This window comes from Bubalus kerabau, chromosome 22, assembly GCF_029407905.1.
Source record: "Bubalus kerabau isolate K-KA32 ecotype Philippines breed swamp buffalo chromosome 22, PCC_UOA_SB_1v2, whole genome shotgun sequence".
In the NCBI taxonomy this organism is placed as follows: Eukaryota; Metazoa; Chordata; class Mammalia; order Artiodactyla; family Bovidae; genus Bubalus; species Bubalus kerabau.
In genome coordinates this window covers 22,260,421-22,273,573 of record NC_073645.1, presented here as the reverse complement: position 1 = coordinate 22,273,573, position 13,153 = coordinate 22,260,421, and the positions used below count along the sequence as shown (strand labels likewise).

Below are 13,153 nucleotides of genomic sequence, written 5' to 3'. Positions count from 1 at the left end.
GGATATGGTGGTTATACTCACAGACTTTATGGTCTAGTGGGAAAATAGTTAATGAAACAAACAATGATAGTAAGATGCAATGACTCACGTAACAGTGGAATTTAGGGTGCTACAGGAGCCCATGGTGGGATGTATCTACTGTAGTTTGTAAAGGAAGGGAAATTTCAGATATTAGGGAAGCCAATATTTTTTGTTAATATCATCATTATTTATGATTGCTTATAATAATAAAGAGTAATTCTTTTGAAATCTTAATAGATGCAGTAACATTATAGCACTTTTTCCAATATATCTTAGTGGCAGGATCATGGATGTAGGTAAGGCAGAGAAGTATTGAATCCTTTGGAAGTAATGAACAGATTAAAAAGGAAACTTTTTTCTCAATCAATCTCTGGTTTACCTACTAGTTATATCAAAGTATATCAAAGGAGAAGAGAGTAGAAGAATAACAGTTACTCTTAAGGGTCATAGAATAACTGATGCACAATTAAAGGAAAATGAGGACAATGACAATGTTAACCTTCTCTAATGAAGAAAACTGAAAATGAAAACACACTAGTTGGTTAAGAACAGTGGTATTACCACTGGAAAAAAAATCAGTGTTTGATTGATTAATGTGTTGACTAATTCATTCAATAATTTATATATATTTGCTCAGTTCAGTTCAGTTCAATTGCTCAGTCATGTCCAACTCTTTGCAACCCTATGGACTGCAGCATGCCAGGCCTCCCTGTCTATCACCAAGTCCCAGAGTTTACTCAAACTAATACCCATTGAGTTGGTGATGCCATCCAACCATCTCATCCTCTGTTGTCCCCTTCTCCCACCTTCAATCTTTCCCAGCATCAGGGTCTTTTCAAATGAGTCAGTTCTTCACATCAGGTGGCCAAAGAATTGGAGTTTCAGCTTCACATCAGTCCTTCCAATGAATATTCAGAACTGATTTCCTTTAGGATGGACTGGTTCGATCTCCTTGCAGTCCAAGGGACGCTGGAGAGTCTTTTCCAACACCACAATTCAAAAGCATCAATTCTTTGGTGCTCAGCTTCCTTTATAGTCCAACTCTCACATCCATACATGACTACTGGAAAAACCATAGCCTTGACTAGATGGATTTTTGTTGGCAAAGTAATATCTATGCTTTTTAATATGCTGTCTAGGTTTGTCATAACTTTCCTTCCAAGGAGTAAGTGTCTTTTAATTTGCACAGTCATGACCATTTCCATCTCCAGGGCATCTTCTCAACTCAGGGATCCAACCTGAGTCTCCCGCATAGCAAGCAGATTCTTTCCTGTCTGAGCCACCAGGAAAGCCGATGCTAAATGCTTACTTCAATGTGCCAGTGCCTACTACAGTGCCTATCACTTAGCAGGCTCTCAGTCAGTATTAGAGGGAGACTCGGAAGGGAAGGTGAATCAACAGAGTAAAATAGTGATAGAAGTGTGGAAGAAGCAAAGTAAATCTTTTTCTCATCTCATTCGGATGTGCTATCTCTGCCATTCAAATCCAAAAGAATCTAATTCACTACTAATTTTGTAGCATAGTGTTAAATAGATAGAAATTGATTTAGGCAACCATAAGTGGACTATGAGGCTTCCCAGGTGGTGCCAGTGGTAAAGAACCCGCCTGCCAATGCAGGAAATGCAAGAGACATGGGTTTGATTCCTGGATCAGGAAGATTCTCTGGAGGAGGGCATGGCAACCCATTCCACTATTCTTGCTCGGAGAATCCCACGGACAGAGGAGCCTGGTGGGCTACAGTCTATAGGGTCACAAAGAGCTGGACATGAATGAAGTGACTTAACACACACAGCACACAAATGGGCTATGCCTATCTGTAGGCATGGTAGGAGAGTTTCCTCTGGGTATGTCTTTAAGGGTGAAAGAAAGGTCTCTGTGGCTCTGAGTAACATTTTAGTCAGTTTGCTAATGCCAGATACTTTACTTTAGAAAAATATTTTTTGATTCTACTTTAGCGGGAGAAGCGACTTCACTTTCCCTTTTCACTTTCATGCATTGGAGAAGGAAATGGCAACCCACTCCAGTGTTCTTGCCTGGAGAATCCCAGGGATGGGCGAGCCTGGTGGGCTGCGGTTCATCTGTGTCATGTTTTAGATTCCACCTATAAGTGATATCATATGGTATTTGTCCTTCCCAAGACCAGGTTTGGATAGAGGGGAAGAGAAACACAGGCCAAGGGAGAACTCAAGAGACAGAGGACCCTAAACACAAACTGTGCCCCGCTGATACCTTAGGTGACATCCAGGTGTGGTTCTAAGTTTTATGGGGCTGGCAACTTATACAATGGGGACCACTTTAAGAAAAAGAAAACAAAACAAATTTGCATGTTTTAGAAATATATCTGACCATATGAACAAATTACTAGGGCCCTTCCCAAGACATTAACAGAGGCCTGGGGAAATGGGGAGCTAAAGTTGATGAGCTTTGCAGTAAATTGTTGTCTGTGACTCCACTTGACTATGCATCTGAAAATGGGAGAATATGACCCAGTGGAACTTTTGGCTCTTCTCTTTCAGATATAAGACACTGATGATAAATAGGGGAATCTAGCTGGAAAGATATGTTTACCACAAAAAAAGCTCCAAAGTTTTGTTCAGTGTCATTCTGTGAACTATATTTCCTTGATTCTTAAACTCAAACAATGATAGAATTCCAGCTAAGCTATTTAAAATCCGAAAACATGATGCTGTTAAAGTGCTATACTCAATATGCCAGCAAATTTGGAAAACTCAGCAGTAGCCATAGGACTGAAAAAGGTCAGTTTTCAAAGAAAGGCAATGCCAAAGAATGTTCAAACTGCAGTACAATAGCATTTATTTCACATGCTAGCAAAGTAATGCTCAAAATCCTTCAAGCTACACTTCAACAGTATCTGAACCAAGAACTGCCAAATGTAAAAGCTGGGTTTAGAAAAGGTAGAGGAACAAGAGAACAAATTGCCAGCATCCATAGGCTTTCCTGGTGGCTCAGATGGTAAAGAATCTACCTGCATGCGGAAGACCCAAGTTCAATCTCTTGGTCAGGAAGATCCCCTGGAGAAGGGAATGACAACCCACTCCAGTATTCTTGCCTGGAGAATTCCATGGACAGAGGAGCCTGTCGGGCTACAGTCCATGGGGTTACAATGAGTTGGACATGACTGAATAACTAAAGTTGGATCATAGAAAAAGCAAGAGAATTTAAAAAATAAACATCTACTTCATTGATTATGTGAAAGCCTTTGACTGTGTGGAACACAACAAACTGTAGAAAATTCTTAAAGAAATGGGACTACCAGACCACGTTACCTAACTCCTGAGAAACCTGTGTGCAGGTCAAGAAGCAACAGTTAGAACCAGACATAGAACAACAGACTGATTCAAAACTGGGAAAGGAGTATGACAAGGCTGTATATGTCACCCTGTTTATTTGGCTTCTATGCACAGTACATCATGTGAAATAGTGGGCTGAATGAATCACAAGCTGGAATCAAGATTTCTGGGAGAAATATCAACAACCTCAAATATGCAGATGATACCATTCTAATGGCAGAAAGCAAAGACGAACTAAAGAGCTTCTTGATGAGAGTGGAAAAGAAGAGTGAAAAAGCTGGCTTAAAACTCAATATTCAAAAAACTAACATCATGGCAACCAGTACCATCACTTCATGGCAAATAGATGGGGAAAAGTGGAAACAGTGACAGACTTTATTTTCTTGGGCTCCAAAATCACTGCAGACAGTGACTGCAGCCATGAAATTAAAAGGCACTTGCTCCTTGGAAGAAAAGCTATGACAAACCTAGATAGCACATTAAAAGACAGAGATATCAATTTGCCAACAAAAGTCCCTATAGTCAAAGCTGTGGTTTTTCCAGTGTCATGTATGGATGTGAGAGTTGTACCATAAAGAAGGCTGAGTGCCAAAGAATTGATGCTTTCAAATTGTGATGCTGGAGGAGACTCTGGAGAGTCCCTTAGACTGCAAGGAGATCAAACCAGTCAATCCGAAAGGAAATCAACCCTGAATATTCTTTGGAAGGACTGATGCTGAAGTTGAAGCTTCAATACTTTGGCCACCTGATGCGAAGAGCCAACCCATTGGGAAAAACCCTGGTGCTGGGAAAGACTGAGGACAAGAAGAGAAGGGGACAACAGAGGATGAGACAGTTGGATGGCATCACTGACTCAATGATATGAGTTTAAGCAAACTCCAGAAGGTAGTGAAGGACAGGGAAGCCTGGCGTCCTGCCATCCATGGGGTTGCAAAGAGTTGGACATGACTTAGTGACTGAACAATAACAGCAACCTTAAATTTAATAATAGCTGGAGGGAGAGAGTAAACAGCTGGCTAGTTTCTTTTGATGGAAAACATTCTTATTTCAAAACCATTTGATGCATTTTAAAATGCATCAGCTTACAGAACTATAGTAATTGTATTACCTTTTAGGTTACAAATTCCATCCACTGAGTGCATCAAATATTACCAATCCATTGAAGAAACCAGTAAGTTTTTTGAAGGCCACACTTGCTAAGTAGTAAAATTAGAACTCCTAATTCCAAGGCCCACACTGTATCAAATACACCATTCTGAATCTCCCATGCATGTTGACCATTAATTTTGTAACCCATGTAATATTTATATTCCTGACCACCCAGGATTAGTAAACCTTTTTAAAAAGAATACTGAATGTTCTTGGTGAGAGAATATCAAATTGACCTCAGTCAGTTGATATAATCTGAGGTGGGTGTTCTAGAAGTGAGGGCTGAATGAAAGTTGGGTGCTACACTATTACGTGATATATAATATTATCACGATATTAGAGAGTGGACGAGGACAAGGATTTTCAGGGAGCGATTTGCATTCATTCACTGGACTCCATTCATGTTTCAGGTACACGGTTTTTGTCCTGCGTATAGTGAGGTCCTGTTATGTGGAAGGCAACGAGTATATTAAGGACATATTGGGGGACTAGCCCTCAGAACAAATTGCTCCTTGAAACAAAAATCTTCTTCATGAGGAAAAGGCAGCTTGGGGTGACCGTCTAACATTTCCACATGGAAGTGGGGAGATTACAGGGTTTGTCCTGAGCAAGAGGAACTTACCTCTGAGGTCACTGCAACTTAGGACTTGTCAGTAGGTAGACAGTCCAGTAAGCCTGAGGGGTTGGTTAGTCACAGAAAAGGACTGGAGATGGGAAGAAGAGTAATTTATGTGCAGGTAGCTGCTGTCCAGTCTTTCCTTCCACCAAGCGCTTATTCTTGAACACAGTCATTGCTTTGGTACTGTGAAACTTTCTTCCTCATTTTCTTGCCTATGCTCATAATTTCCTTGTCTCCTCTGTGACTTTCCTTTTTGTGTATTTTCTTATTTTAATTTTATGTTTAGTTGCAATTACACTCAATTGCTTTTCTGCAGTTTGAGATAACAAGAGCAGAGAATGCAATTTTAAATCCTAAAAATGACACAGAAACAGAAGCCACAAATTAAAAATTGATCTGATACCGAAAGAAAATGGGCAAATATGGCACTCTGGAACAGGGAGATGATAAAAAGAATTATACAGAAAAAAATTAATGAAACTGACAGGAAGTACATTAGGCAGAAGAAATAAATCAGAAAGAATGTAATGAGATATTGGAATCACTGAGCTCAGAATAGCTCAGCTTGTCTTACCTGAGAAGAACATATTAAATATGGAGGCAGTTTAGTGAACCAGAAGCTTCTAGGTCTCCTCAAACAACAAAATTCAATTAGAAAGTGAACAGAGTTCTGAGCTGAAACTGTGAAAATTTAATGTTTGTTCTTATGATTCTGAAATTATTAGTTATATTTTTTGATACTCAGCCTTTCCATTGGTAAAATATTACTCTCTCATTTATTAACAAGTAAACTACTTCATTGTCTCATTATTTAACAAGTATTTAATAAGAAAAATGACTGACAAACATTCTATAAGGCATGCAAAATGGGAAAAAAATATGGCTTTCTTAAGCTGCTTATAGTGTAGGAGGCTAGGCGAACAGAAATGTACAACTCAGTATAATAAGGTCAAGAATAGTGATAGATTCAAAGAACTTTGGAGGTCAGAGGAGAGAATTAATATCTTGAAGTTTTGAGAGAAATTTCACAAATGAGATCACATTAGAAATAAGCCATGAAAAAAACAATGTCTCAGACAACATGGGTGAGGAATGAGTAAGGGAGAAAGTGACCAGTGAAATCCTAAAAGAAGATCATGTAGTTGAAAAACAGTGAGTCCATTGTGTGGTGAACCTCAGGTCTTGTGGGGAGAGAGAGGAGGAGGCAGCTAAGGGGTGGTTATGAAGGGTCTTAGATACCAAGTTAAAGCAGTTGGCATCATATCCCATAGATCAGTGGTTCCCATCACCATTTCACCATATTTAACATGCTTTCAGGCCATCTGACCTGCCTCTTGAGAAACCTGTATGCAGGTCAGGAAGCAACAGTTAGAACTGGACATGGAACAACAGACTGGTTCCAAATAGGAAAAGGAGTACGTCAAGGCTGTATATTGTCACCCTGCTTATCTAACTTATATGCAGAGTACCAGAGAAGGCAATGGCACCCCACTCCAGTACTCTTGCCTGGAAAATCCCATGGATGGAGGGGCCTGGTAGGCTGTAGTCCATGGGGTCGCTAAGAGTCGGACACGACTGAGTGACTTCCCTTTCACTTTTCACTTTCATGCATTGGAGAAGGAAATGGCAACCCACTCCAGTGTTCTTGCCTGGAGAATCCCAGGGACAGGGGAGCCTGGTGGGCTGCCATCAATGGGGTCGCACAGAGTCGGACACGACTGAAGCGACTTAGCAGCAGCAGCAGCAGCAGCAGCATGCAGAGTACATCATGAGAAACGCTGGGCTGAAAGAAGCACAAGCTGGAATCAAGATTGCCAGGAGAAATATCAATAACCTCAGATATGCAGATGACACCACCCTTATGGCAGAAAGTGAAGAAGAACTAAAGAGCCTCTTGATGAAAGTGAAAGAGGAGAGTGAAAAAGTTGACTTAAAGCTCAACATTCAGAAAACTAAGATCATGGCATCTGGTCCCATCACTTCATGGCAAATAGATGGGGAACACTGGAAACAGTGTCAGAGTTTATTTTTCTGGGCTCCAAAATCACTGCAGATGGTGACTGCAGCCATGAAATTAAAAGATGCTTACTCCTTGGAAGGAAAGTAATGACCAACCTAGACAGCATATTAAAAAGCAGAGACATTACTTTGTCAACAAAGGTCCATATAGTCAAGGCTATGGTTTTTCCAGTGGTCATGTATGGATGTGAGAGTTGGACTATAAAGAAAGCTGAGCACTGACGAATTGATGCTTTTGAACTGTGGTGTTGGAGAAGACTCTTGAGAGTCCCTTGGGCTGTGAGGAGATCCAACCAGTCCACCCTAAAGGAAATCAGTCCTGGGTGTTCACTGGAAGGACTGATGTTGAAGCTGAAACTCCAATACTTTGGCCACCTGATGCGAAGAGCTGACTCATTTGAAAAGACCCTGATGCTGGGAAAGATTGAGGGCAGGAGGATAAGGGGACGACAGAGGTTGAGATGGTTGGATGGCATCACCGACTCAATGGACATGGATTTGGGTGGACGCCAGGAGTTGGTGATGGACAGGGAGGCCTGGCGTGCTGTGGTTCATGGGGTTGCAAGGAGTCGGACACAACTGAGCGACTGAACTGAACTGAACATGCTTTCATGGACAAATGAACAAAATCAACTACGAGCTGTGTGTAGTTTACTGGCTCCTTTGCTTTCTTTCCATGTTAAGGAAGCATTTCATAATTCTGGCGAATGAAAGGAATGTTATTATGATAACTTTGAACCTACTTTATTTTATCAATACTTTTAAGTAAGTCATTCCCCAAATCACTGTTTTAAATATTGTCTGAAGCAAGTCACTCATAACATGTCTGCCAACTAGTCACACAGACCACTCCATGAGCACATGATTGAGTTCTGCTGCTGGTAATGAGAAGTCATATAGATTATGAAGCTAGGATGAAGCTGGTTAAAAGACAGAAGCAGTGTAGAGGAAAGTCTTGAGAAGGAGGTCTTCCTTGCAGGAAGACCAAGGGAGAAAGGATAAGATCCGGAACTCAGAAGGGGACAGCAAGAAAGGAGAGGGCAGAATGGAATGATTTTGTCCTCATCTAACATAGTAGGTAGCTTAGAGTCAAAAACACACAAGAAGGATGGAAAGAAAAATTGGAACATTATTGAGCTCTCACCTGGACGCTTTATGAATACAATAAGGAACAAAGAGACAGGAGCACCTCCAAGCAGAGCCCTGTCCATGGGTAAGGAAAGTTTAAGAAGTTCCCTAAAGCTATTCAGCTCCTTCTAACCAGTGACATAGGGGACCTGGTTGCTTAAAGAACCACTGCTTTTCCTAAAGTCCTAGGGAAGGTTGATTTCCAACTATATGAGATGCTGGAATTAATGGACTCCAGCTTCCTTTGGAGGGTGGGCCTCTTGCCAGGCCTGATTAGCCCAGCTGGCCTGTCCACTATTCCTGTTTTATTGCTTCCTTTCTCATTAAGGAAGGTGTTGGGTTTGGATAACCATAAACAACATGTCTGCTGCTACAAGGCTACCATCACTTGCATAGCCAGTGGCTGAAACCAGGCTCTCAGGAGTCTTTTTTAAAGACAAATCACAGTTTTGGAGAGACAGGAAAGGGAAGCCCAGGTTTGAAAATGTGCCACAGAAACGGTTATTTTCCTATTTTTAACTGTTTTCTTTAAAAAAAAAAAAAATCAAAGTGGTGGGAAAATAAAACTTTTTAAAAAGTCAAAGCTATTTTTCTCTCTCACCTCTCCTTTTTCAATATAGCCACACGAAACAGTCCTGATGTCCTCAACCCCTGAAATGAGAGGGAAGGAGCTGGAGGGTTTCCCTTCACACCACCCTGCCCCCAGCAGGCTGAAGGATTCTGAGCAGCCATTGGCAACCTGCTGAGCTGTTCTGTGGGTGCTTCAAAGCTCCCTTGTCCACATGGGCCTAAGAGCTGAAGTCTGTGGGGGATTAAAAAAACTGCTGAAAGGGAGCCAACCATTCAACTCCCCTCTCCCTTCACTTCAATAATCTCGGCATTTGGGCATTTGTAATTCTCCCTCCCCAGACAATGTGTTTCTTAAAATAACCTTCATTGGCACATCATTTTTCACCAGGAACTGTACCCTTGTTCTTTGCAGTCCTGCAATTTTCTCTCTTCTAGCACAGGGGGAATCATATTTACTCAGAAAACCGCAGTGTTGAACTACAGCCCTCAGTTTCTTAGAGTTTCACTTTCTAAGGGAATTTTGCAGCTGGTTCCATCTGTTTTTCCTGATTTTTTCCCTCTCCTCTTCTGCCCATACTAATTTCCTCTCTAGGCCCAACCAGCACCCAACCTCAGTACCTCCCCCACACATGACTATGATAACCTCTTCTTGTCTCACGGTAGACACAATATTCATTAAGCCTCTCACCATGTCCCAAACAGTAAATGTTCAGAAAATCCTTGCTGACTCATACCAACCACTCCCAGAACCTCTAACACAGATACTTTCTAGGAATTTCTCTTCCATATAACATTTCATATAACTGGCTTGGTCTTGTATCAAAGCACTCTCTCCCTGTGTTTTTTTTGTTGTTGTTCATGTATTAATAGCTTCTCTAGAAAATGACAAGACTTGCTCCTGTGCTAAGTGGATAAACAAACTACTCTGAATGCTAATTACATTAACGTGAGCTACCCATGTAGATTTTAAATTCTAAATAGACCTTTCCCTGCTATTTAGCACACATCTGGTCTATTACCTACCACCACAAACATATCCAAATAAAAGCAACCAATTCTAATGTTAGATTGCCAATCACAATCTCAAGTACTTTGGACAAAGAGAGTGATCTAGGTAACATTTGCTTTACTTTAAGAGCCTATCATTTGCCAGACACCTTTCCAAGTGCTTTACAAATATTAGGTCACTTAAATATTTTAAAAAATGCACATTTATTATTCTAATTTTACAGCTAAGGAAATTAAGGCACAGCAAGGTCAACAGTGCATCAATGATGAAACCAGGATTCACACCCAGGCAATGTGTGTGCAGACCACAAACTGGTAATCAATTCTACCTCACTAATTATAAGAAGTGTTAGATTGTCTCCTTCCAAATCTTCCTGCAAGTCAGAAGAGAATTCAAATGAACTTTATTTACACAGTGTCTGTGTCCTTGATGAGTCCTGTGTACACAGCAATTTATAAATCCATCCATTTTCTGGAATCAAGTCCTCATTTAATGGAGCTTAACTAAAGTCCTTATATAAAGGTGCTAGAGGGATCTTTCCTGACCTTCATCTAAAACATCAACCTTCCTCTCCTTCCAAGGCACTTTCTGTCAGATTAATCGATTTTATTTTCCTCCTAGCACTTCCTATTTCTAAATTTATGTTTGTGTGTCTATTGTCAGTCTCTTCCCCTTGACTAAAATATGAGCTGATGAGAGCAGAGACTTGTGTTTCATTCACTGTTTGCCCCTAGAATTCTGCTTGGCATATAGTAGGTGCTCAATAAATATTTACTGAATGAATGAATAAATCCATTTGATAATGCGTTCATGTTTTTGCATAGACAGCCTTAGCCCTTCTTTGGTAGTGATGGTGGTCTAGTTGCTAAGTTGTGTCCAACTCTTGCAACCCCATGGACTGCAGCCCGTGAGGCTCCTCTGTCCATGGGATTTCTCAGTTAAGAATACTGGAGTGAGTTGTCATTTCATTTTTCAGGGTGTCTTCCCGACCCAGGGATCAAGCCTGGGTCTCCTACATTTTAAGCAGATTCTTTACTGCAGGCGGTCTCCTACAGTGCAGGCAGATTCTTTATCAACCAAACCACCAGGGAAGCCCAGTATAATTTTAAATATTCCCCTTAACTAATTTCACCTACTCCTGTGGCTTTTTTCTACCATTCCCAATAATTACCTCTAGCCAAGATCTTTATTTTTGAGATGACCAAATCTGGCTTTTTTGTCTCCTGTATTTATTGTTTATGTTATTTTAATTTCCATAATCAAATTTACTCTTGACCTTTGGGGAATAGGAGCCAAGGGGACCTGCACAAGCATTACAAAATACTGATACATTTTGTATTTAGAAAGGACTTACATTTCATCTCCTCCAAATACGTTACTTTATATGTTGGTGAAGAAATTGAAGTCCGAGATAATGATTCTCCAAACGTCTCATGGCTTCTATGTGGTAGAACCCCAGATTTTCAGAATTTATTCCCCTTTCCACATCAGTTATCTACCTATTAGGGTCTACCTCTCCTATTGTTAATGATACATATTACACACTCAGCTCTATTGAGATACAATTCACAAACCATGAGATTCACCCTTTAAAAGTTTTTTTTTTTTTTTAAACTTTACATAATTGTATTAGTTTTGCCAAATATCAAAATGAATCGGTTTTAGGTATATTCACAAAATTGTGAAACTGTCACTATTTAATTTTAGAACATGTTCATATCCTCCAGAAAAACCCCATACCTATTTGTAGTCACTCCCCATCTTCCCCCCTCATTCTCTTTCCCTTTTTCCAACCCTAGAAATCCATTAATCTACTTTCTGTCTCTATGGATTTGACTGTTCTGGACATTTCATATAAATGAATATAATATGTGGCCTTTTGTGTCTGGTTTCTTTCACTTAGCTTAATGATTTCAAGGTTCATCATCTTATACTATTTACCTTTTTATTTTGTTTTTTTAACAAAACCACTTTTCTCTGACTGCCTTAATAATCTCTATATCTGTCTCCAAACAAAAATTAAACTTTGAATATCCTAGAAGCCAAAGGCAAAAAAGAAAAACAGAAATATATTACTCAGTTCCAGTTAATCTTAAAGGAAACACAAAGTTTATCAAAAGCATGAATGTTTTAAGGGGAATCATTACTGTAGACCTTTACTTTCACAATATGACTCTGTTTTCTAATCATTTAAGGTATTTTTCTTGCTTTCTTATTTATAGTATTTCCAGCTCTCCTTGGGTTGGGCACTCTGAGCAGTTTCAAGAAGAGGGAGAGGACCACCTTCTTCTAGGTGCAAGGGGAAATTCTTCTTTAATCTTTAACAGCATTCCAGTTTGACCGCCACTATTAATTTTCACTGAAGGGTGTTGCAGTCAACTTATGTCCTAGAATATGCACTTGTTCTCCTGTCACAATGTCACTTTTGTTCACTTAGGAGAAAAAAATGATCATTTCTTTGAGTGGACATGTATCAATATTAATGTGTGTGTGTGTGTGTGTGTGTGTGTGTGTGTATTTGTGTGCCAGCTGTATGGACTGTATCAACATGGAAAAAACACAGCTCATGACCACCTGGGAGCAGAGGATCAGAGGAACTTTAAGAGAATGTATGGTCCTTCTCATTTAGGAACAGTTTTTAAATATTTCATTATCTCCTTCTGCTTTTGTTGTGTGAACAGGTGGTTAACACATACACCCCAGGAAAGAAGATTTGGCTTGAAGGTGTGGTGACCACCTCAGCTGGAGGCACAAACAATCTCTCAGATTCCTATGCTGCAGGATTCTTGTGAGTAGAACTTGCAATTTCACTCCCAAGGGCACTAAGGAAAGGACAGTGAAATTGCTTATTATTCTGCCCTTTGGATGGGGTGGTGGTTCGTTTCCTACTGAAAATTCTTCATCCATTTCTTTATAAATGTGTTTAAACACTCAACAAACAGTGATTAGGGACTTGTCTAAAGAATAAGATCTCAGGTACAGGCATTAGAGCAAGAATAATAGTGGTAGTTATTAGTAATAAATAATTAGTAATAAGTAGATAGTAATAGAGTTTTATTTTATGTCTACAGTGCAAAATACAGTACAGATAGCATACATTTTTTTCTTGTAATTTTCACCAGAGTCCTGGGAGATAGGTAAGAATAAGAGGGAGGTTTTGCCCTTTAGAAACTTAGACAACTGGAGGAATAGAGATGGAGGGTAAGAAAAGCTATCGGAGATAAGTTTCATCATCATAATTTTAACTGCATAGTGCTTACCATGTGCTGAGGGCATATTTAATAGTGCTTTGTGCATATTTAATGATTTAACAACCAGTGTAGTAGA

General features: G+C 39.9%; 1 protein-coding gene across 1 annotated transcript in view; it reads left to right on the top strand.

Annotated features, from left to right (window-relative positions):
• HPSE2 (heparanase 2 (inactive)) overlaps positions 1-13,153 on the top strand; it is a 311,126-nt gene that overhangs the window by 137,158 nt on the left and 160,815 nt on the right. The window contains exon 6 of the mRNA XM_055559882.1: positions 12,508-12,614. Coding sequence (XP_055415857.1) covers positions 12,508-12,614 — 107 coding nt within the window. The remainder of the gene's footprint in view (positions 1-12,507; positions 12,615-13,153) is intronic.